Source organism: Dermatophagoides pteronyssinus, unplaced genomic scaffold (assembly GCF_027571235.1).
Source record: "Dermatophagoides pteronyssinus isolate colony J.1.1.1.1 unplaced genomic scaffold, Derpt_VIB-CSIC_2022.12 sq0009, whole genome shotgun sequence".
In the NCBI taxonomy this organism is placed as follows: Eukaryota; Metazoa; Arthropoda; class Arachnida; order Sarcoptiformes; family Pyroglyphidae; genus Dermatophagoides; species Dermatophagoides pteronyssinus.
The window spans coordinates 1,184,595-1,211,869 of NW_027461533.1; the positions used below are offsets into that span (position 1 = coordinate 1,184,595).

General features: G+C 27.4%; 1 protein-coding gene across 1 annotated transcript; it reads right to left on the bottom strand.

The window, feature by feature from the left end:
• Window positions 1–27,269, bottom strand: LOC113794571 (uncharacterized). Its single transcript, XM_075821167.1, has 10 exons — window positions 26,931–27,269; window positions 17,334–17,426; window positions 7,575–9,115; window positions 4,836–4,973; window positions 4,326–4,681; window positions 4,128–4,246; window positions 3,326–4,066; window positions 3,071–3,238; window positions 2,766–2,973; window positions 1–2,660 (listed from the first exon to the last, which is right to left on the bottom strand). Exons 3-10 carry the CDS (start codon window positions 8,874–8,876, stop codon window positions 2,387–2,389), a joined length of 3,306 nt encoding a protein of 1,101 aa, XP_075677282.1. The 5' UTR covers window positions 8,877–9,115; window positions 17,334–17,426; window positions 26,931–27,269; the 3' UTR covers window positions 1–2,386.
• Window positions 27,270–27,275: the final 6 nt, after the last annotated feature.

The following is a 27,275-nucleotide window of genomic DNA, read 5'->3' on the forward strand; positions in this document are numbered from 1 at the left end:
TTTTTAAAGGAATAAATCAACTCTTATCTTTATTTTCAAATCGATTTTTTTTGTTTGTTTATTTTGATAAATTTGATTGTTATTATTATTATTATTTTGCTAGAAAAAAAAATCAAAAAATGTTTCGATGAATAAAAAGCTAGGAGTACAAAAAAAAAGTTTAAATTCATGGATAGAGAGAAGAAAAGGAGAAATTCGTGAATTATGAATTTTCGCAATAAGAATCTACAAAACGATATATCGATTATGGTGATTTTGTTTTTTTTGGCTACCGTTAAAAAAATGTTTTTTTTTCAAAAGAATCATTATTATACAGAAGATAGATTGTTTGTTTGGCAAATGATACTGTCCATTTATGCAAAATGTTGTTTATGTCAATGTCTGATGAATGTAATATTTATTCCATATGCATAGATATTGATAGAATATTTCGTTTCATGATAATTTGTTTGGCACACAACAACAACGAAATTCCAATGAAAGATTAAATTATAATATGATGATGATAATGATGATTTTCTTTAACTTCAATGTGTTTGTAATATAATAAATTATGCAATCTTTTATGAATTTTATAATGAAGATGATTGCTTTTGTGTTTGTGTGATTTGTATTTTAATCAATTTTTGTACGTTAATTAATTGTTTTGTTTTTTTTTTAAAAAAAAAAGAAGAGTTTGCATCAGATATATTACAGATTATGAGTGTGTGTAAAGTGTTGTAAAGAATTGAATAATCAATTGATTTTTTGGTCTCGCATTCATAGTATTGTGTTTTCATTGTGTTTTATAATTTGCGAATGATAATGTGCACGATATTATTAAAATCGTATGAAAAAAAAAGATGAAGAATAAATAAATTACATAATGAAAGGTGTTTGGGTAAAAATTAAATATATTTTTGTGTATGACGATGAATTTTTTTCATCGAAATGAAAAAAAAAATACATTCATCAATTGATGGAGACAAAGAGTACAGATTGAGTGAGAGAGAGAGAGAAGAAAATATTTATGGGGAAGAATTTTTTGTCATCCCAAATTAGTATCATCATCTTTACCATCATCATCATCAAAAACATTCATGCCTGTAATTGACTACAGTTAATGAAAAAAAAAGGATGAAATGAAAAAATTGACACAGGTAAATTGTACAAATAAGATAGAAAAAGAAGAAGAGATTTTGTTTTTTTCTCCTAAATCTCTCTTTGATGATCAAATTGAAAGTTAAATAGCTTGATTTGAGAAATAAAAAATAAGCGGTAAAGCAAATGAGAGAGATAGCAAGAAAAAGAAGAACGGAACAAGAAAATGAATGATTGATTGAATCGAAACGAAACGAATCAAACAAAACGAATAATAAGAAGAAAAAGATGCTGAGATTCGAAAAAGATTTGTGTCTAATTATAATTATAATAATAATAAAAATAATTAGATGTGTCATCAAGCAATAGGAAAATATATTAACTACAGATTCATACAAAAAGAAAAAAATGAATGTTTGACAAAGATGACGATGATGAAGAAAGAGAGAAATAGAAAGAAAATGCAGGACGATTGGTTCAATTGATTTTTCTAAAAAGATGGATTCTAGTTATCACTAAGATGCTTGTGTATGTGTGTGTGCGAATGGATTTATGTTTTTTTTTCTTCTTCTTTCGTTTAAATTTGTCAATGTAGTGGATTTTCGACTTATTTATCTAAACTATCTATATAAGTTATATTGTCCACCAGGTATTTATGATTATTATTTCATTCCAGGTGGTGGTGGTGGAGGTGATCAAACATTGATGGATGTATTTGTGTGTGTGTATTATGAACAGTAATAATCGAATGGCATATGATGATGATTCTAATGATGATAATAGTGATGAATATGAATGAACTGAACTGAACTTTTTGAACTTTTTTGAACTTTTTTGAACTTTTATTGAACTTTTTTTTTCCATTTCTTGTGAAATAGCGATCAAAGTGAATGAAAAAAAAATGATGATGATAAGTTGGCATGGGTAAACGATGATAGACGATGATTATGCTCGTTTGGATGAATTGTTGTTTCGTTTTGATTATTAATTTTTTTAAGAAAGAAAAATTGATAAACCAACATGACATTTATGATGTTTTTGTACTAATTTAAGCTCATTTGATATTATATAATATAATGATGATGATCAATACGATAATTTTGTTTTGTTTGTTATTTGCAAATGTTGAATAAGAGATAGAATCGATAATGGAATTGAATTGATGATAATTAGTGGAAAGTAGTAATGATGATGATGATATTGTTGTTTTGTTCACTTTGTAATGAGATGAAGATATGTTTTCTGACAACAACAACAACAACAACTAAATTGAATCGATTAATAGAATGATTTTCTATTTTTTTTTCTAATCATCAACATTAGCCATTTGATTTGATTCAATTGAATGATCAGATTCAGAATCTAAATCAAATTCTTCATCTCTACCCATATTGCTTGAATCATCTGAATGATATGAATCTGATTGAAAAGATAATTGTGATGCATTGACATTTTGAGAATCATTTAATATTGAATGCATTACAGCTGCTGCTGCTGATGCTACTGCACTTGAATCAACATTTTCCAACCCGGACATTAAATTTGGATCCATTTCTTGATTATCATTCGAATCTTTATACCTATTAAAAGATTGAATTGAAATGAGAAAAACATTAAACAAATTAAATTTATTTGTTTACAAAGAAAGAAAAAAATAAGCTTAAAATGTTATATCTAATACATACCATATTCCACGCATTTCAGCTCGACGATTTTTCATTAATTGTTTATACTCGGAAATACGAAGTTTTTTACCATCAACAATACATGTTCGTTTTGGTCTAGGTCTATACCTATAATCGGGATGTTGTTCCATATGTACTTTAGAAAGACGTGATTGTTCCTCATAATATGGTTGTTTTTCTGTATTGGTCATTGCTTTCCATCGTGCACCTTGATTAAATGAAAAGGAATTTTGTTAAATTCAATTAATTTTAAAACAAACAAACAAAACAAAACATCATTAAAAATGTTTGGAAAATAAACATACCTAAAATTTTTGAAATATTTGAATTATGCATATCAGGACATGCTTTTAGGATTTTTCTTCTTTCATCTTTTGCCCAAACCATAAATGCATTCATTGGTCGTTTAACATGTGGTTTGCCTTCACCATCTTTTTTAACTTGTCGAATAATTTTGGCTCCAAGTAATTTACCTGTTTCGTTTCAAAAGTGTTAAAGTGAAAGAAAATCCATAAAAAGATAAGAAAATCCATTTGCGTTATATCACTTTAACAACTTACTTTGACATGTTACAATCGATTCGTTTTTATTTGAATTATTATTCATTGAACTATTTGAATGTGATGCTTTTGTACGAATACTGTTTGGACTGAATGTCGGATCGTTTGATTCTTTTTTATTTGAATGATGATGATGATGACGATTTGTGTTTGATGACGAATGATGATCTTTAGATTGAAAATTTTCCGATTGATTAGCCGTATTGTTTTGAGCACCAGGAAGATAAAGATTAATTGCATCATTAATTGACGATGGATTTGGTGATGAACTGGAAGTGTTACGGCTATTTGTTACTGAATTGACTGAACAATTTAATTGATTATTGAACATTGATTCCATTGAACCTGTAGGTGAAAATCCTGGAAGCTGTCCAAATGTTGATGGATTAAGCAAACCAGGTAAAAGATTTTTTTCACGTAAATGTTGAACAAATGATGATGATGGAAGTAATGATGAAAGATTCGATTGATTTGTCATAATTTGAGCATTTTGTTGTGATTGATTAGTTGATGATGAAGATTGTTGTTGTTGTTGATGACTTGAAAATTGTGCTAAAGCATTCCAATAATTTCCAGTTATAAAAGCTTGTAATGATTGTTGATCTGTATGAGGTAGTGATGGAAATGCTGACATCGGTGACGATGGTGTATGTGTCGTTGAATTTGTTGTGGATGATGGTGAACTAATCACTGGCCTACAAGAAGTATTATTGCCACCAAATGATCCTCGATGATGTTTGTCTAAAGGATTTTAAGGTAAGAAAAAAAATCAATAAATTGAATCAATGATTTTCATTATTACCATGTATGAAGGTTTCATTCGATCCATTATTTGATGATGATGATGATTTAGGTTTACTCAAGTTCAATGGTGTTGATGTTGTTTCAGTATTGGTTGATGTTTCTTCCTCCTTGGATAATCTATTATATCATTTAAATTTGAGAAAGAAAATATTATAATAAGGATATTAAATCAAATAAAATGACAAAGAAAACTTACTTGTTATTATTGATATTTGTACGTGTCATTGGAGGACTACTGGATACTGGAACAGAAGATGGATTCATCGAAAACATTGGATTTTCCGATTCATTAGTATTGGATACTTGAGCAGCAGCAGCAGCAGCTAAAGCAGCCGCAGCTAATGGATTTGTTGAATTTGCCAATGAATTTCCATTTAGGAATGATGGATTATTAATAAATGGTGATAAACCATTTAGATTGAATAACATTAATTGAGCAGCAGCCGCTGATGATGGTAATCCTGCTGCGGAAGCGGCTGCCATAGCAGCTGTTGCCTGACAAATGTTCGGTAACGATGCTGCCGATTGTAGATAATGACTATTGATACGTTGCTATATACATGAAACAAAAAACAAAAAATCAATTAACAAAAAAAAGGTGAATGAAAAATCAAGATTAGTTACTATTCATAGAATGAAAAATGTAATCCAAACAATGAGACTATACATCAATTCGAATGTTAAAACATAAAAAAAAAAATTTTACCTGAAGATCAGAAATTTTTTGCTGTTGTGTTTCTAAAATATTGGCCTGTTGTTCCTTTTGTTTATCATTATTTAGATTACTGTTATTATTATCACCACCGCCACCACTACTATTATTAGCCATTTCATCTTCGGATGTCTGCGGTCATAGAATGAAAAAAAAAGAAAATTAGAAAAAAATACCGATTAATATCATCAATATATTCAATTCAGTATGAAAATAATGAATAAACAGTGGCAATTGAGAGAAAGAGAAAAAAACTTGTTCAAAAAGGCAAAATAAAATAATCATAATTTAAAGGATCAATGAATTCTAAGAAAACAAGAATCTTTGATTCTTGTCACTGTCGGCATATATTTTAATTATTATTTGAAATGAATTTGAAAATTCGCATATTTTCGCATGCTAGCTATTCATTTTCAATGAAAATATAATAATAATAATAATTTATTTTACAGGGGAAAACAAAATGATCTTTACTCTGACAACAACAACAACTCTCGACAAAAAAAAAGATTAAATAAATTATTAGAATAACGAGGCTAAAATTTTATGTAAAAACTTTATTCATTCATAAATTTATTCATTATTGGCTTCTAGCTTACTTCTTAGCGTATCTTCTTCTTTGTGGAAAAACACTTTATCGTTGATTTAAGTTGAAATGTCACATACACAGAAAAAAATATCACACCAATGGAGATTTTTTTTTTTTTTGCTTAAATAAATGTGATATAGAAAAGATAAATTCATTTAGATTGAGAAAAATTTTTTGCAGAAGATAGATGAACAGACAGTTTAATTTTGTCGAAAAAGAAAATTTAAATTTTATTGATTTTGTTATAATTCAAACACACACACACATGCAGAGTTTGTGCGAAATTAATGAATGAATGAAAAACAAGAACAAAGTGTCAAGCAGTAAATTACAACCAAAACTTAATGATTATGATTTTGGGATTTTATTTTAGCAACCGAACTGAAAGAGAGAAGAAGAATATCCAAATAAATGTCTAAGGAAAAGAACATGACAGTTTTTTTTGTTGCTTGATACAGTTGGATCCTTAAGATTTTTTGTTCGGATGTTCAGTTTCACCCATTTTCATTGGAAATTTATCTGAATTTGTAGTAAATTGTGAACATCAAACTTATTATTATTGGCAATGAAAAAAGAGATGGAACTCACTAGTGACTTTTTTTTGATAATTAGGCATCATGCCATTCAGTTTCGTAAATTTGTAATTTTTCATTCATAACAATGTCTGTTGTGTGTGTGTGTGTTTTTACGAGAAAGAAAAAGATAAAAATAATTAAATATTTTTTTTTCATTCGAAGAATTTTCGACAAAACTAAATATTCAATCCAGAACATAGACAGACAAAAAAAAAGAGAGACTGAAATTGAAAATGAATAAACAAATAAACAAAAAAAATGGTGTAAGAATAACAGCAACAGAAAAAAAAGAAAAGAATTCTTATTCACGAATGTATTATTTTCATTCTTGATTCTTGATTTTTTTCCCCAACCAACACCAATAACAATAATAATAATAATCGAATTGAAAATCAAGAATCATACAAAAAAAACCAAGAAGAAAAACAAACATACATCTTGGTGATGGAGAGAGAGATAGAATAAAATGAGTGAAAAAAAAACAAAACAAAAATTCAAACTTTACTAAACTCACTAAATATCTTGATTGACTATATATATTTCAAGTCAGAAAGTCAGAAAATGAAATGAACTGAATTATAATAAGATTCATGATAATGGAAAATTCTAACTTTTGACTTTCTGTAAATTTTCTATATGGGCGCCATAAATCAGTCAACATTGTGTTGAAGCATTTTTTTTTTTTTTGTTGTAGAGAATGTTGAAGAAAGAAAAAAATTATTTTGAAAAATCAAACAAGACAAAATTAGCATTTTTTAAAAAAATGTTAGAAATTTGTATCGATTCTTGTCAGAATCATCAAGAACAAAATAATGAAGGAAGGAAGGAATCCAAAGAATCGAGAGAGAGAGAAAAAAAAACTAATTCATTCAATTTTTGTTTGTTTGTTTTTTCAATTTAGAAATAAATTTAGAATTTCAATTAGTTTTGAACACACAGAACAGAATCCTACAGACACACAAAGATGGGCACGGATATATCCTAATGTTTTTTTTCTTTGTATCTTTCACTATGCGAATATAATGTATTGTATATTGTTAACAATAACAATAGAGGCGGCACATTCAGGAACCAATCTTCCTAACATAAATATTTTGTTTTTAAATGTGGTCGTGGCATTGGCGTTGGTTTTTGCTTGTATGCTTTGTCGGAAATTTTCTTCCTTTCTGTCTTCTCTATTGTATTATCTATTCAATGGGCTATATAACAATAGAACAATATATATTTACGCACAACAATGAACAATAGAATCGTTTTTCCTATTATCATAAGGATGTGCGAAACAAGTTTGATGATGTTATTATATTGTATTGTATTGTATTGTTGTATATGCGCATACAAACAAACACAAACACAGACAATTGGATATTGGAGTTGGTTTGGTTACATAACATGTCTATTGTATTGTTTAATGAAGTGTGCAGCAAGAGGAAAGAAAAAGGCGTGAGCCCATTGTATTTTGAGTATGATGATGCGTGAATGGCGACAAATGATATTTTGCAATAACAATAGCCATGTCTAACACAATAGGAAAATGAAAAAGGCATCACACTATAAAGTAAAACTTACCGATGGTTGTTGATGTTGTTGTTGACTAACTAATTTTGAACGAAACATTTGTAATTGATCAATTAATGATGATAATTGTTGTTCAGCTTCAATAACATTAACATTTCCTTCATTATTTGTTGCTGTTAAACCGGATAACATGTTTAGATCAAATGGAAAATTTGGCACAGAACCTTGTTGTTGTTGTGTAAATGATGATTTTGATAAAGCAGATTGTACATTTGTATTGGTTATCGTCGTTGGACCACCATTTATTGGTGATAAACGTTGTTGTTGTTGTTGTTTTTGATCAATCACTGAATCACCACCATCATCACTTTTAACTGATTTAGCATCCGAATCATTTTGATTATTCACTTTATTTAAACGTTTTAAAACTTCATCCATTGTTGATCGTTTATTTAAACGATCTTTATTATTTTCATTACGTCTTGATAGATTGCCATTGCCCATTTTACGATTATGATGTGAATGATGATGATGATGTGAATGTGAATGTGAATGTGAATGATGATGAGGATGATGACTTGCATTACTAGATTTATTATATTGTATTGAAGGTATTTGGTCCGTTAGATTTTTGTTGAGATCGTCACTTAACAGATGACCATTATGTGATTTTGATGAGGATGATGATGATTTAAATCGTTTACGAGATGATGATATTGATGATGTTGTTGATGATGATGATGATGATTTGGCTGATGTTATTTTATTTATATTGTCATTTGTTTCTTCTTCATCATCCCCTTCATTACTATCAGTATCCTGTACTGAATCATTTCCATTATTATTGCCTGTTATTGTATTATCAATGATATTATTATCATCATCATCATCGTGTCCACTACCACCACCACCACCACCATGATCATTAACAATATCATCTGTATCATCATCTTCACCATCATCATCTGCATCAGCATCAAATTCTTCATCACTACGAAAACGTTTCCGTCGTGAAACATATGTCAAATCTTCCATCGTTGTTGATTTATATGATGATTTGCCGATATTTGATTCACGAGATTGATGATGATTATGATGATGATGATTATAATTGTGATTGTTATGTTGTTGAGATGTTTGTGAATGTTGATTGATTGGTTGTTCAGAATCGGATTCGCCTTCAACGCCTTCATCACTTAATGTTGTAACATTGGCCAATGCCATTCTGTTTGATTTTGTTGAAAATAATCTTCGATGTGTCAATACGTCGGCATATAAATGATGATGATGATGATGTGATGATGGTGATGGTAATGGTAATATTGGTGGCTGTATGTTCATGCCAAATATCATTTAGGATTATTTTCTATAAGATTCTAGACAAAATTTTGACTATGGACCAGTTGAATTATATAACACTGTGTTAAACACACACACACATACAAACAAATACACACAGTTAAAGATAAACATATAAGATTTCAAACAGAATGTTCAGCTGTCGTTTCGATTTATGATGATGAAACGAAAAAAAAACCAGAATGCAATGTTGTTTGATTTTATTTATCCAGTCCTTGGATTCATCAAATTAACTATGGAAAAAAAAGAGAAAATCAAAAAAAATCAATCAGTTAGCTATCGAACAAAACAAAAACAAAAAACAAATTGACTATGAATTATTTGATTGAAGAAACAAAAAGGTATCAATATGACGTCAAATTTAAAAAAAAGAAAAAAAAAAACATTAAAATGAATGTTATCATCATCATCATCATCACAAATCACAGATATAAAACACATATTATTCAATCAATGAAATCAAATCATTAATGTTGATGTATTGATAATTAATCAAAATGAATGGTGATAATGATGATAATGATAATGATGAATATAATGATAATTAATAAACATCAAACATACCAACATGAATCGATTAAATGAAGGAAAAAACACAAATGTGCGACAAACAAATACCTAGGCCATTGAAATTCATATTTGACAAATGTACAGGATGATTAGCAACAAATTTTTTTTTATATTTTGTTTCATTCGTTCGATTGATCCTTTCAATTGATTATAGAAGTAATCAATATTTTTAAAAATATTATTGTTACCCAAAATACCGCTGATTAACACTGTGATTTGTAAAACTCTTGTCTTAATATTTGTTAAATGAATGAATGGACAATTATTTTTCCTTGATAAATTTCATTTCATTTTTCTGATTTATATTTATGAACAAACAAACAATCAAACAAACAAACGAAATTGAATGAATAAATAAATATCGGAATGTATTTATCGTTTTCATTGTCAATCATTATCGCCATCGAATCATCATTATCATCATCCATTCCGCAAAGGCGTTAAAAACCAAAGAAAAACAACGAGAACAACAAAAATGTAGAGTGCAACATTTTTAGGAAGAAAATCACAATCAATTGCAGAGATTTGCAATCCAATGATTAGGTGATAAGTTTTATAATATAAAAAACTTTTAAATGAAATGAAATGAATCAAGTGTGTTTCAATTTTTTCATCGTCAAATCGGTATTGTTTTTCATTCAATCAATGTATGTGTGGGTGTGAAATATAATAAATGATTTGCTTTTCTTTTTGATTTTTTCCAACAAATGATTGATTATTAGAAACAAATAAAATGACACACATATTGTGAATTCTTTTTTTCGGTTGTTTTTCGATTTTATTATTTCCAACTCATAATTTTCAACAACAAATATGGATAAAAATAGAAAAAGAACAACCGTCAATATAATGGATGTTTGAATGTGGATTATACAGTGAAACAAACCAAAAAATAGAAAAGTATATAAGGAAAATCCACAAAGAAAAAATTTCTCTCAAAACAATTAATTATTCTAAATGATGATGATGTTTCATTATTTGCGGTAGGTCTTCGTTTTCCATCTATCTCTCCTCATTGAATAATTTTTGTTGATGACAAAACACAAAACAACATTGACAATAACAATAACATTGAAGAAGAAACATTCATTTTATTATTATTATTATTGAAAAATACACTGTGTGTGTGTGTGTTTACAACAAAAAGTCATCATTATCATCATCATCATCATAGCAACAACAGAAGCCTAGATAGAATGAATGTCTCAATACAACAAAATAATAATGATGATAATAATAAAATGAATCTAATTAACCATTGTAATGAAGCAGATGTAGAAAATATTTAATAACAACAACAAAGAAAGAATGAATGAATGAATGAATGTGATTTCTTATTATGCACACATCAAATCAAACAAACAAATATATTAATGAACATATTGTAAATGTATTAAAAAGTAATTTTTGCTGCTGTTTGTTTGTTTGTTTGTTTGTTCAAAGAAACAAAAAAAAGAAAACCACACATTGAACACTATAACGAAAATAATAATAATGATGATCGGTCCTGTGTACAAATTTTTCATTCAATTTATTTTTCAAAAATCCAGAAGATGTGCGCGTAAATGATGATCTTATTTCCTTTATTATTATTTTTTCTCAAAAAAAAACTTCAGAGGTGATGATGCTAATGGCGGATAAATCCATTTCAGTGAATAGATAGATAGAGAGAGACATTATATATGAAGAACCGTATAATGAATAAATCAATGCAACAAATCAAGAAGAAAAATAAAACAAAAAAACAAAAACCAACAAACAAACAAACAAACAAACTGTAAAATGAAAGCTGATGTATCTATAAATAGACAATAATTTATCTTGAAAGATTTATGAGTGAAAGGCTGGTGAAGATGATGATGGTGGATGGTGGTTGATGGTGGATGGTTGATGTGAATGAAAAATAAAAATTTTCCAAGATTTTTCTCTTATTTTTTTCAATTTGTCCCCTTTTTTTTCTTGCCCCTAACACTTTTTTGTTAAAAACAAAAGAAAAAAACAGAAATCAGTAATGCTAATGCACAATGAATGTTAAACTAACCCGAACACACACACACACACATCACATCACATAACAGTTCAGTAGTAAAGTGTAACATCAGGATAAAATCAAAAGAAATAGATTTGATCAGAAAAAGATTCTCACCATCAACAAGGATGACCAAATTCAGATGATAAACCTATCTGAAATTCATTGTCTGTGTCATTTTCTATTGAGTTTTTTTGCGGGAAAAAAATAATGTTGAATCAAACAACGAGAAAAGAAGCTATGGTTAATTGCTATGCTATTGATAATACCTAAGCAAGTAAAGAATGATGATTGAAGATATAATCAAAAGATAAAAAAGAACGAAGTTATAATAATAATAAAAAAACATTGCGATCAAATCAATGTTATATGGCTACTGCCACTATACAAATAAATTATTATCGTTTTTGTTGGAAAAAACTAACTAACTATCTCTGGAATCACACATTCAATCTATCCAAAACAAAAAAAAAGTGAATAACCGTAAATCATTCAACAATACGGATCAAATATGTGAACAGAAAACAAACCGAAATCAATTATTTTCATCATGACAAAAAACAACACACACACCATGCATTTACCAAAGACAATAATGTTTGATAATAATAATAATGATGATCATCACACACAGTGGACACATCTTTCGAAATATCTTTTGGTTAACATTCTTTATGTAACCCAAAGAAATTTATTAAACGTTAGTTATAGGCATAAATTTTTTTTTTTTTTTGTAAATGATTTTTCCATGGAAAAACATTATTTTTCCTGGGTGTCGGTCACAATGATAATCAATTTATTTTATTTCGTTTCGTTTTCTGAACAAAAAAAATAATAATATTTAAAGATTTTAATCCTCCAAACATGCATTGGAATACTTCTAATTTAACACATAGGAAGCTCAATTATTTTTCCTATAGCTTTTCTCGAAAATTCATCTAAATTTTTTGGTTTTTTTAAAAAAATTTAAATTCGCAATCTCTGTATATTATGATGTGACATTTACTGATGAATTGGAAAAAATAATAATAATCAGTGGGATAGAATGTTGTCTGCTGTGTGTGTGTGCTGTATGTTTGTGTCAATTCATGTAATGTTCAATATCTCATCCACATCACATATATCAGGTGTATCAACTATGATATCCAATGAAAAAAAAACTGAATATTTTGTAAATTAAATTGTCATAAATTTGTTTCGAAGAAGAAGAAGAAGAAGAAAAAAATCTAAAGTGAAAAATATTTTTCATACCAAATGATAATGTCTTATTGTGGAATGTTCAAGTGAATGAGAGAGAGAGAGAGAGATCATTATAATGAAGAAAAAAACGAATAAACGATGACACCTTGATTCGAAAAAAAACTATCATAGGTAACAAACAGATTTTATGCGATCATTTCACACCAAGGGAGCAACAAGAAAAAAAATGAAGATGAAAATGATGAAGAAAAAAACATTTAAGGTGAACATTGATAAATTAAGACAACTAGACAAATTGCAACAATAAAGACATTTGTGGAAAGCATAAGACAAGTAAATTGACATACAAAAAAAAACAACATTTAGATTTATATTTTTTTTTTTTGTTTTGCTGAAATAAAAGTTCAATGAATCCTTGTCATCTTATTATTATTATTATTATGAGAAGATAACGAAATTCTTACTAATACACAAGACAAAGCAAAAAAAATCTCATCACTATTTCTCATCATCATCATCATCATCGATGATGATTATCGATTTGTATCGATCGAACCAGAGAAAAAAACAATCAATGAAAATGATTATAAGATGGATACACAGAATAATAATAAAATGAAATGAAATTAATCAATCTTTATGCATATATATTCAATGTATATAGAAAAAAGAATAGAAACAACAACATCCAATCAACTTATTAATAACAAGTTATCATCAACATGGTAATCATCATTATAATCATGCCAAATACAAAAGAATGAACAATACAATGTGGCTACTGTCGACACTGAACCAAAAAAAAAGTAGGGAAAATATAGCAAAAACAACAACAAAAAAAAAAAGATTATTAATTCGTTTAATTAATGTAACATATTATGCTAATCATAATTTGTCTGCAAAATATTAATCTTTTGATACGTACATGATGGGTACTGTTGTATGTTTGTTGTATAAGGAAAACAACAACAACAACAAAAAATCGAATCTGGATCAATCAATTTTGTGTTGTTTTCTCAATTAAGCCAGCTAAAGCAGCCAAAACAATAAAGCTTAATATTCCGAACAAAAAAACAAAAATTCATTAAACGATTTTTTGAAGAAAACAAAATAGACAAGCCTGATTAATCTTTCATCATTGATAATAAAGATAACAAAGAAACGAAAAACGAAACAAAATAATGTATATTGAAAGGGGTATGTAGGGAAAACAACAACAACAACAACAACAAATTAATTTATGATTTTATTTCAGTTTTTTTTTGAAATGTTCAATGCTACCTGTATTTTTTTTATACAATGAATAAAAAATCAAATTTTGCAGCCATTATAATCATCATCATCATCAACCATCGATAACAATCGATAAATGTCGATAACAACAACAGAAAAACAAAACAAAACTTTTAGATTTTGATCAGATAATAATAATACTGATCAGATAATAGCAATGTAAAATGATCAAATAATCACGGGAAATTCTCTGTTTATCATTTTTGACAATGAACATCGTATATTAATGACAATAGATAGATGAGATGGGATGGGATAGTTGAGAATATCCAAACACACACACACATCTCTATTGATGTTATACCAGAAAAAAAAATCATCGCCACTAATTAAAGCAAACGAAAATTGGCAATCATCAACTTTTTCAAATATTGATGATTAGGATGTTCGTTAACCAGAATTATCGATCGAAATAAGAAGAGAAAAAAATTTTAACTAGACAATAGAAAAATCATAATAACAATCATGTTCATCGATGATGATGATGATGATCATGTCCATCAATCTTTGTTCTTTTTTCTTTTTTTTTTTTTTTTGATCAATGATCTTAAAATGTTCAACAACGAAACAAAAATCTGTTTCGGGGTTAAAAAAAAAAGAAAACAATAAGAAGTATAATAATACAAAAAAACTGATCATCACTAACAACAACAACAATAATACAATCAACCAACAAACAAAAAGTAGCCTGAAGCTGGGTGGACGACCTGGATCAATCGGAATACATAGATCGATCGTTTGTTCAATAGATGATTTGGTTAGTTAGTTACATGGATGCTTTGTTACATGGATAATAATCAACAAAAACACCACCAAGATACACTTGTTGTTGTTGTTGTTGGTTATATCATTATCATTACCTATGGTTATTATTATTATTTTTTTTTACAAACGCCTTCAAAATACAATAAACAATTTTTCTTTCTCTTTCTCAATCTCTAAAGCTCGTTTTCGTTGTTGTTTTGTTTTGTTTTGTCTTCGCGATTAATCCACTTGATCAAAAGAAGAAGGAAAAGAAAAAAGGTAAAATGAAAAAAAAATTTGTACACCACACACACACACACACCAATAATAAAAGTGATCTAATCATCATCATCAATTTTTTCTTCTTCTTCAGTTTTTTACATCTAAAAGATTTTTGCTTGGGTTTTTTTTTCTTCTTTCGCTCTTGTTCGTTGATAACAATCGATGATAATTTCAAATTATCGGCCAATTATTATAAGGATAAAATAATTTTCTTTCTCTATTTAATTCAGCGTCATCATCACCATCGGCATATTCACACACACACACACACACACATAATACATTCCAGGTTATAATTATTCCAGTACTTTTTTTTTTTGTTTTGTTTTCTATCATGGATTTCGTCGTCGTCGTCGTCAATGTTTATAATGTTTATGATGAGTCCATAGAATAATTTCCATCGACTCATCATCATCGAAATCGACAATTATATCAGACTTAACTCAATATAATTAGTTTGATATTAATATTTTGTAATTTCTGGATAAAATTTATGCCTTTTTTTCTATGAAAATTAAGGTGTCAATTTAGGCCAAATGAACATACAAAAATATGTGTTATTTCAGCTGATAATAAAAGAAAATTAATTAATCGATTCAATAAACAAACGACGATATGATGATGATGATTATCATCATTTGAATTCGTCCAAATGTCCAAAATGATGATGATGATGATGATAAATAATGTTTTATGAGCAAAGATAAGAGTGAAAGAGAGATAGATAAAGAGAGAGTATGAATGATTGAAACTAATAGAATAATTGATTGATAATCTATCGATCAAAAATCGACATAAAAACAACAACAACAAAAAAATGGATGCATCATCAGATTATAATAGCTAAGTGATCGTTTTTGTTTTATTTTCGTTTTCCTGTTTTTCATTATCTGTGTTTTTTGTGTGTGTGTGTGTGTGGAAAATGTTCGTCGCCAATTTGTCGACAAACATCATTATTATTATCAAGAGAAATGAACAAAATATTCAATGATGTTAGTGGAAAGCATTCGTTAGGTAATTTAGTGTAAATCAATCATAAATCTCTTATTATCATTTTATTGGGAAAAAAAAACTTTAAACGAAAACTTGATCCAAAGTCAAAAAAAAAAGAAAACAACGTTTAGTTTCGCGCCTACACACACAATGATTATTTATTACCTCCAAAAAAAAATATCGATAATTTGATGATCGAAAATTTCATTTTTGTTATTCATTTACCGACAAAAAAAACATTCTTTTTCTATTAAACATCAACAAGACAATGATGATGACGACGACGACGACATATCATAATTATCATCATCATGATGAAGATGAGCTTTAATGGAAAATGCACGATGATCATAATCAATTGATTTGATCCAATATGAATAGTTTCATCATGAAAGAAGATGATGATGATGGGTAAATCAACAACATAGACTAGACATGGTTGATTCTTGTTCAATGTTCAATTAATAGAGAAACATTCAGGAATCAAATTGACTGGAAAAAAGCATATCGTCCATTTAATATTCATGGAAAATTCATTCATTTTTTCAGTTGATAATCGTCGATCACCGTCAATTCACCGCATTTCCATAATAATGATAATAATGGAAAAAATTTGAATGATTAATGAATCATCAATTGATAAATGAATGAATGGATAACAACAACAAAAAACAAAACAAGACAATATCGATTGTTTCAATAGTGTTGTCCATCTCTCTATCATAGATGTCATTCAAATTGCGTGTGTGTTTTTCAACTGTTTAATTCATTCAGAAAAGCCGGAAAAAAAGAACAAAATAAAAGATGTAAATGTGTTATACAGACACATTTTCTTGTCTAATTTTTTTCTAGCCAACAACAACAACAACATCATTCATCATCAAAACATCCATACCATTAGAAGATTGGGGGGAAGAAATGAAAAATAATTATCGAAGAAAAAAAACAAAAAAAAATTGTCGATAATAATATTATAAATAGACAATAATGGCGAAAAAAAAATTTTTGGTGATTATGATTATCATTATCAACATTTTACAAAAAAAAAAAAAACGATAATAATCGATAATGGAAATGATTAGCATTTATCGATAGGCATTTTATTTATCATAGAAATTTTTTTTTATTCGCCAATTTTGTTTTTGTTGTTGTTGTTGGCTATTATTATGAACAAATTCGATATGTCTAGAAGCGAATAATAAAGTTTTATTGATATGAAATGATTTTCAAAGATGATAAATTCATTTTGTTGTTGTTTTTTTATACGATAAAAATGAATTTATCGCCAAAATATCAACTATAAACATGGAAATTGAAAGAAAAAAATGATCAAAACATACCTTATATGTTGACTGTTGTTTTCGGGGTGACGATGATGATGAATGTTGTTGTTGATAAAAAACAATCGAAATTCAGGTCAAAAAAAATGAATTCTGTAATTGGGAGAAAATGAACAAAAAAAATTGAAATAATTAACATTTGGTATTCATTTAGGATAAAAATAATATGAAAACTGAAAAAATCTGTCAAATTTGAAATGAAATGTGTGTGTACATCATCAACAACGATCATCAACAAAATCTTAATGGCAACGACAATGTCAAAGACATGATGATGATCACGATGATCATCAACAATGCATCATTCACCATCGTTGGGTAATTAGCCAAAAGAGACAACAACAAACGAAGAAAACAAAAAAGCATATTCGTAAAATTCATATTCGTAAAAGAATCTTTCATTTTATCATATCATATCAATTCAACGATTGTTTTTCTTTTTGATTGTTGTTTGTAATGGTTATAAAAAATTTTATTTATTCTTTATTTTTTCAATTTAAAAAAGAAAAAATCTCTTGATTTTCAAATGATGGATCTTCTTTCATTTGTATATGACACTAAAAATATCCATATAATTTTTGGCGCTTTTTATATGACAAAACAATAACAACAGCAAAAACAAAATGAAATGAACCATCATCGTAAAGGACAAATTATTATGATGATGATGATTGTCATTTTATTACAATTCATACATTTATTCTTGGCATTTTCATTTTTGTTTTTGTATAGAGTTTTTCATTTTGAAAATTCGTAGCGGAAACACCGAAACAAACAAACAAACAAACAAACAAACGAATGAGAAAAAAATTAGCAATGAAAGCAAAAAAAGGAAAAAACAATCATATATGGAACATATTTTCCAAAAAGGAAAACACTTACGCACATATCACATAGAATGAAGAATAGAAAATATCATTGTTTTGATTCTTTGCATACGTTCATCATTGTTATTAACATAATCAGAAAAATAAAAATAGTTTCATTAATTTATAAATGAAAATTAACATGATTTAACATCATTAGTACATCTTTATCATCCACACGCACACACACACAATTTTCTAACAAAACATATTTGCCGCAAAATTCAATTGTTAGTTGATGTTGTTGATGATGATGATGGAGAAAATTTCGCTGATTATCACTATTTAACAACAATACAATGAATTTTTACCATAAGAATCGGATGAGGTGAATGTCTAATATGGAATGAAAACAATCAAGATTCTATGATAAAATCTTTCTTCTTTTTTTTGTTTCTTCATAGAATGATTTCAATCATCATCATCATCAAGAATGATGACAAACACTATCAAGCAACAACAAAAAAACCAACCAGACAAATGGAACCAAACTAACCGAATGAATAAAAAAAAAGTCAAATTGTTTGACGTTAGTAAAAAAAACAATTCCAAGTTGAATTAAACAATAGCTGAAGATTTACCTTATTTACATACATTATTTTAAACATTTGTAAAATAGAAAATCAAAATACCGACGAAATGATCAACAGAAAAAAAAGTGATAAGAACAATCGACAGCCGACAATATAAGACAATGAAAAAAAAGACACATAGAAATTAACAGTATGTTAGTCATGGAAATTTTCATTTTGATTTTCATATATGATATCGGTATGTGGGTGTACTTTTTCTTCCCAATAAATGGTCTATCTATTTATATTTATCAACAACAACAATAAATTGGCGGCAATATTATCAATTATAATACATTCTTTTCTTTGTTTTTTGTTTTTGGATCCAATTGTATTTCCCATACACAATGTGTCCGTTGTCAAGTCTTTCAATGTGTTTGTGTTTGCATTGTATTTTATTTGTAATCGTTGCCGTCATCAATATGTTCAATATGGTTTGTGTTTGTTTGTGTTGATGATAATCATTTTTTATGGCCTATGACCACCACCACCACAACGACAATTTTTTGTTTGTTTGAATTGTTTTTTTTCTGAAAGGCCGCATTGTTTTGCTTTTGTCAATTCATCATAAGAATTCTTTGGTCCATCGAATTTTGGAATAATAAAAAATGAATGAACAAGTGACGAAAGAGAGAGAGAGAGAGAGAGAGAGAGAGAGAGAGAGAAAGACTCAAAATAGAAAATTATCGGTTACAGGTTCACCGACCCGAATAAATCAAATTCAAATACACTCACTTTGAATTGGTCATATTTTTTTCAAAAAAACACCAAGACACACAGAGACAGAAAAAACAACAATCGAATCAAGTGGTAAATAATCAATTTTTTTTGTTTTTTGTAAAAAACTTGCCAATAATCAATAATCAATGATAATCATCAAACACAAACTAAGAATAGTGGAATTAAATAATGTTGTTGATCAGAAAGATCATCATAGCCACAAAAAATACGAAGAAAAAACAAAAATTGATTCGTGATTTGACTTTGTTATTCAATGTTGTTGTTTTTCTTAATTTTCCAAAAACAGAAACGATATGCGATCAATTGAAAACAAAAAAAATTTGTTCTTTTTTACCTATGTTAAACATGTATACAATGAATGAATGAATGTTTCATTTTGAATTAATCGTTCAATCGATCATTGAAGATCGATGAGATTGATTGATCGAATATATAAAAAAATCAAGCAGAAAAACACAACGATTAGTAATCATATTGTGTTTTGGGTTAAAATGGTCGTGTGCCATCATCAAACAAACATACAAAAAATCAATTCTCTTTTTTTTCAAATAATAAATTCTGAATTAATAAATATTTGAACAAAAAAAAACAAAACAGAAATTAATCCACTAAACATGATCAAAAACAAAAGAATGAATATACAAACAATAAAGACAACAACAACAAAACTAAATGGCAGTAAAATTCATTTATTCTTCAATCGATGAAAACAAATAATAAAATCGATAAAAGATTGATTTATTGTAAATCCATGATCCGAACGAATGATTGAACGATTGACTATGGATACATAAAAAGTTGTATAATTTTGACATGAACAACAACAAAATCCAATAGACAGGTAACAAAGATTATTTCCTACTGATGTAATATGTATGTATAATGAATAATAGGGATAATCAATCGGTTTAAAAAAAAAAACAACAATAGACCGATTGCATCATATAAATGACATATTTTGATGAGTAAAGGTAGCGTGATATGGAATTTTCTATGTTTTGCTTATTGATTTGATGGAACAGACAAACAAACAAATAGAAAAAAAGGTGACAACAAACAATGAATCAGTCATCAATTTGATCAAATCAATGATTGACAGATAGGTAAAGAAAGATTGTTTGCTGTCAATCCAAAATAATAGTAATGATGGAAAAATAAAAATTCAATACAATTGAATAAAGAATTAGACAAACACACACACACATATCAAACATGTTTCATGATGATGATGATGATATGGTTGAGATATCTGAATGAAAATTCAAACGAAAAATTGTACAAACACAAACACAACAGACACATATATCGGAAGACTTTGCCCATCTTTTTTCTCAATCGAATCACAAAAACAAAACAAAATCAAATCAAATGGAATGCAATTTCTTTTCTCATTTTTATCTTGTTGTTGTTGTTCTGTTTGAGAAGAAAACAAAAATTGTATTTTTAAACATAATTTACAACAGAAAACAACAACAAAACCCAATGGAAAAAAAATTCACATGATTTGAAATCGAGCATATTAATCTTCGAATGTCAGGATTTTCTTCTTCTGGTTTTTCTACTATCCGACCTCATTCACAATGGACAGCAACAATAATGATAATAATAAGAAATGGACAAATAAATAAACAACAACAACAACAACAAAAAAAATGTAATGAGAAATTTAATCTTTTTTTTTGATTAAAAGGACTACTTAATCAAACATTGGTCGATAAGTGCTCATCATCAATTGAACAAATGTAAGAAAAAAAGGTTATAATTGTAACTAACGAAAAAAAAAAATATTGAATGAAATAAACCTCTCTTTTTTTCATTCAGTCGGATTATCCCGGTAACAAAAATAAATGAGAAAAACAAAATATTGATTCACAAGAAACTGGGAGAGAGAGAAGGATTTCAAACACGAGAAATTTTCTTTCGTTTTTTTTTCGAGAACATCCAATTCAGATCATCGATGTCATTTCATCATTCGAATCATTGTTGATCATTAATTATATATCCAGGCAAGCAAGAAAAAATTCATTTCAGTTCATTGTCCTATCGATGAAAAAGGTGAAAAAAAACAAAATTCAATTCTCTGTTCTGTTTTTTTTGGATCAATTAAATGGATAAAAGATTTTTTTGCTTTGTTGAAAAAAAAGTTTAACAAAAACACGATTCTTATGGTTTGATTTTTTGTTTTTGTTTCTTCTCAAAAATTATTATCATTTTAACCAACCTTTTCTTTTGAAAAAAATATATTGAAATGATAAATGGGTGACTACTAAACAAGCAAGCAAGCAACAAACTCGTGAATAAATATGATTCATTTTTTTATTCCATTTCTTGTTTGCTTCTTGATTTCTAATTGTTTTCAATGATTTTCATGCATTTTTTCTGTTGTTCATACATAACCAATAGGTGCATGTTGTAGAAACTGTAGAAAAAGAAAAATGAAAAAAAAACAAAAACAAAAAAATCGTGTCGTGAACACAAAGATGATGACCACACATATATCATCTATGCACGAAATGGTAAATCTTTTCTGTTTTCTTTCCATTTTTTTCTTGATTTTTGATTAATTAAATCCAATTTACAAAAAACAAAAATACACATTCAGTCGGTTTGTTTGGTTGGAAAAAATAACTAAATCTATAAACAAGTTGGAAAAAAATAGCCCAGAAATGAAAATCTATATATTTTTCCCGTTTTTTGTTCAATAATCCATTATAGATTGGGTTAAGAAAAAAAACTAATAGTAACGAGAGGATTAACCATTGATGATGATGATGATGATAGAAAATGAATGAATTACAATGAAAACAATTTTCATTTTGTGTGTAGATTTTCAAAATCATTAATCTTATTAACATAATATTTGAATATGATATTTTTTCTTTTGACTAGAAATTCTAATCATTAACATCATCAAATTGGTTCGTAAATGATTCTACTAACTTTCAAACAGAAAAATGCATAATTATGTATGTAAATGATGTTTATTGTCATTCTGTTGTTTAATGGAATCCATAAACAAATAAAAAAAAACTTAATGATTTTATTTTAATTTAATCTATATCAGGTGATAATAGATTCTAATGAGCAAATGAGGTTTATTTCATCAAGTTTAACAAACAAATTCATTCATTCATTCATTCATTCATTATTCATCATTTGAAGAGAAAAACCCTTTTTCTTTTTGCATTATTTTGCATAGAAAGATGTATTAATTTATTCTTTAATTATTTGCAATTTCAACAAACCGAAAATGTTCATCAAATTTTCTGATGAATAAAGGTGTGTGTGTGTGCTTTATATCGATAATGATGATGATGATGCTCAAACAAACATTTGTAGTTTATTCCGATACAATCGTGACATGATTTTTTTTCCTTTTTTTGGCTGCTATGTTACTACTATACCATTGATGTTTAATGATGATAATGATGTACCAAATGAATGGGCGAAAATGATTGGGCGCCACACACACACACACACATAAACAATTTTCATTAAAACACACAATTCAAATGTTGATGATGATGAAAAACCAACCAAAAAAAACCACAAAAACTAAACTGAAACAAAACTATTGGACCCAGGTAAATGAAAACAAAACAAAAAAACCGGAAAAACAACAAACAAGCTAGATTCTTATGTATTCATTATTTAATAATAATAAGGCAATTAATATTAATTATTGTTGTGCAAATTGTTTCTCATCATCATAATCATCATCATTATGGATATCAGTAAATCTATTAGATTAAAAATGCATAAACGAACAATGTTGCTGCTTTTTAATATGAAAGATTTTGTGCGGATGATAATGTACAAAAAAAAATAAGATTGTCTGATACCGAAACTTGAATGTAGTGCGCTCAAATTCGTGATTTATTTATTCCATAGGAAAACAAAAAACCCACCAACAACAACAACAACAACAAAAAAAAGTTGTTGATGAAAATGATCATGTATACAAAAGCTATTGTGAAACAATATTGATCAAAATTATTTTTAAGAAAAAAAAAACCGATTGACGGCGGATGTAATATATTATAACAGCCAAATGAAAAAAAAAATTATAATTAATTATCATCATCGGTTACAAATCCAAAAAAGGTAAGTAATTTGTAGTTTGAATAAAAATTTTCAAGAAAAAAAATCAATGAATTTAGAATTTTTTTAATCGATAAAGATCAATAAATAAATGGATGCTAATCAATGCAATGGGAAAAAAATCAATCAATCAATCATTTTCATTTTGTTTTAATTTTAATATTATTACCATGTTTTTTTTGTGCATAACATATTTTTTCTCTCTTTTTCGCTCTCTCACAACATGATATTCATCATTATTATTAGATATAGAAATATAATCGATCATTATTCGATCATCCGATGACTTATTATATAAGTGAACAAGGAGCAAAAAAAGTGTGGCATTTTTTTCTCCAAAAAAAAAACATTCAAGGTAGAAACAACGGCTAAATAAAATGAAATGTAGATAGACTTGGGTGCTAAAATGATGTTTATGTGAATTTTCTTTTTTCTTTTTTTTTCGTTACTGGACATGTGTAAATGTATAATTATCATCAGAGGGAATAACATGTATGCAAATGATGATGATACCCAAAACAGAATGGATGTTTTTTGTGTGTGTGCATCCTTTATAAATGATGAACGGGTGTGAAATGAATGACTTTTTTGTTTGCCATTTTTCGATACATTGTTTCCAAATCGAATGATACCGAAAAAAAAATCAATAAAAAGAAAAAAAGGGTTGGCATTTGATAACTAACAAAACGACAACGATGATAATGATAATGATGATGATTGCCAATCACAATATTTGATGATGATAATACTCATCATCAACCATCAGAACTGGCTGAGAATAAGAAAACCAAGTTCAAAATCATTAAGATGATTGAAAAAGAACCTAGAAAAAAAGATTTATAATTCATTAATTGTTCTGGCAAATGATATAATATTATGGATTTGATATTAGAAATTAGAAATTCAAGAAAAAAAAAAGATCAAAGAAATGATCAATCAAACAAACACACAAAATGAATCCAAAATAAGTGTTATTCACCTATGTTTCTTTTATTCTCAGGTGAATGAATGATTTTGAAAAACATTATTATTTTATTCTCATTATATAAATCGATATTGAAAATAATGATTGAATAACATCAATAACAACAACAACAATTGCCATTTGTATCTTATTATCCTGTAATACTTACTGTAAAACTGTACTTAGTGTATGATTTGTATATATGGAAATAGAGTTTTTTTTTGTAAAGAAGTAGAGATTTATAGAATTGTTGGGCGAAAAGGTTATCATCATCATCATCATTATTTTATGGTCATCATCATTTACTACATTGGCTACCGATAGAATAATAATAATAGAAAAACACAGAGCAAAATATCTGATAAATTTCATCAAATCAAAATATATAATACATATGTATAACATGGGCGCGAGCATCAATCAATAGCTATTAAAAAACAAAAGATTAAATACTGAAATTTAAAAAACAGAAGAACGAAACACACATAGTAATACAGTGGTGGTGGTGGTGGTGATTGAATTGGTTTGTTTTGGTGGATTAATGGGAGAAAAGAAAAAGAAAAAGAAAAATTGATAGCAAAGTATCATCATCATCATCATTTTCAATGATAATTGGAAAGACGGGTAGTAGTTTTTTTTTCTTTTTTCTTTAATAATATTCAACTGACAAATGAAATCAATGGGAGAGCTCTTTATGAAACAACAACAAAAACAAAAACAAAAATCAAAGAATAAAGATTTGGTTAAAGAAAAGAAAAAATATTCATCAATTCGTATTTTGTTTTGGGTAAGAATTGGCAACTATTATTATTGTTATGATGATGATAATAATATTTTTTCTTCGAATCGCTTCGATTCGATTATTTAACGAATTGCTAATGAGAATAAATAAAAGCAGATAGCATTCAAACATTGAATATCCATCTATTTTTTTGTTTTTGATGATGTCTATACGAATGATGATGATTGTTGATATGTTGGATTAGGCTTGGCTTTGATTTTATTCCATTTTCTTTATCTCTCTTTTGCACTAAAACATTTTTTTTCTCGATTGAGAATTATCCATTCATTCACATAGACATACATATAAATGCATTATTCCATTTTTGATTCAATCAATAATATTTATCCCAATCACAATCACAATATCGAAGAGTTTTTATTATATCCGAGAGAATGAAAGAAAAAAAAAAGATGACTATAGTTTAATTGATTTGAAAATAAAAAGAAATAGAACAACATAATAATAATCATAATCATCTTGATGATCATCATTTGTAAAAGAAAATGTGAATTTTGTATATACATCATTATATTGTTTGGTATATCAAAAAAAAAAAATGCTTAAATGATGATGATGATCATCATAATAATGATAATAATGATGACCAAAACAAAAAATACTTATTGATGGATGCTACTGTTTTGTTGTTGTTGTTGTTGTTGTTCATAATACAATGATATTAACAATATTTGGTCGGGCCCAAGAAATAATTATTAATTTTATTCAGGATACCAAAAAAAAAAAACATCTGATAACCCCTTTCAAGCCTTAATTAATCATCATTGTTTTTATCATCATCATTATCCACACAAAAATATTTTTTAATTGTAACAATATTTAATAAGGAAATTGATCAAAAAAATTTTATCAATTTTTTTCGTAGTACAGACTGAAAAAACTGCAAGATTTTAATCTTGTGTGTTTTATTTTTGTTTTGTTTTTTGTTTTTTTCCAATTATTTACTTAATAAATCATTGATACATAGGCCATAGGCATATGAAAAACAACAACAAAACAGAGAAAAATATGGGTCGTTCGCATTTAATTTATATGGTGGTTGTATTAATTAACGCATTACGTTTTTTTTTCTTCAAAAAAAATCTCAATCAGAAATTTGTTTGAATCGAATCATCAAATTTGGGGATTTTTATTTTCTTTTCATTTAGCATTGTATAAAAAAAAATTAATGACGACAAACTTTGTTTTTTTTCTTCTTTCTTTAATTTCATTTCATTTTGATTGTTTGATGATATCTTCAATTTGATATGAATTGATCGAAATGAAGTAAGTAAAGTAAAGTAAAAAAAAAATCTTATTCAGCAAACAAAAACGATATTTTTTCATTTTGTTTTCCATTATTTAATGTTTAGAATTGTACATGTAGGATGGTGTTGGTGATGATATTGACATCATCAATCGACAATAACAACAACAAAAAAAACTATATTATCTATCATAGAAGCAATTGAAAACAATGACAACGTCGACGACAATGATAAAGAATAAAGTAAAGAAAAGTTTCCCAAAACAACGCAATTTCCAATCATAGTTTCTTGGAAAATTTCTTACCGTTATGATTTTTTTTGGTTGTTGGTGTGTTTTTCGGTTGTTTTGAAAATTCAAAAACTTGATCAATGGTTGTTCAATACAAATTATTCATCAGTTGTTGTTGTTGTTGATTCGTAAATTGTCGCAAACACACACACAAACAAGCGAGAGAGGGAGAGAGAGAGAGGTAAAGTTTGTCGTTATTATCATTTATAAAACACACACACACAGAAAAATAATGAATGATAAATGGTCCTTCAACATATATTTTTTTCTGTTATTTGAAATTCAAAATCTGTTATGATGATGATGATGAATCAATTAATTAATATGAATCATTATTAAATATTGAAAAAAATGTCCTCA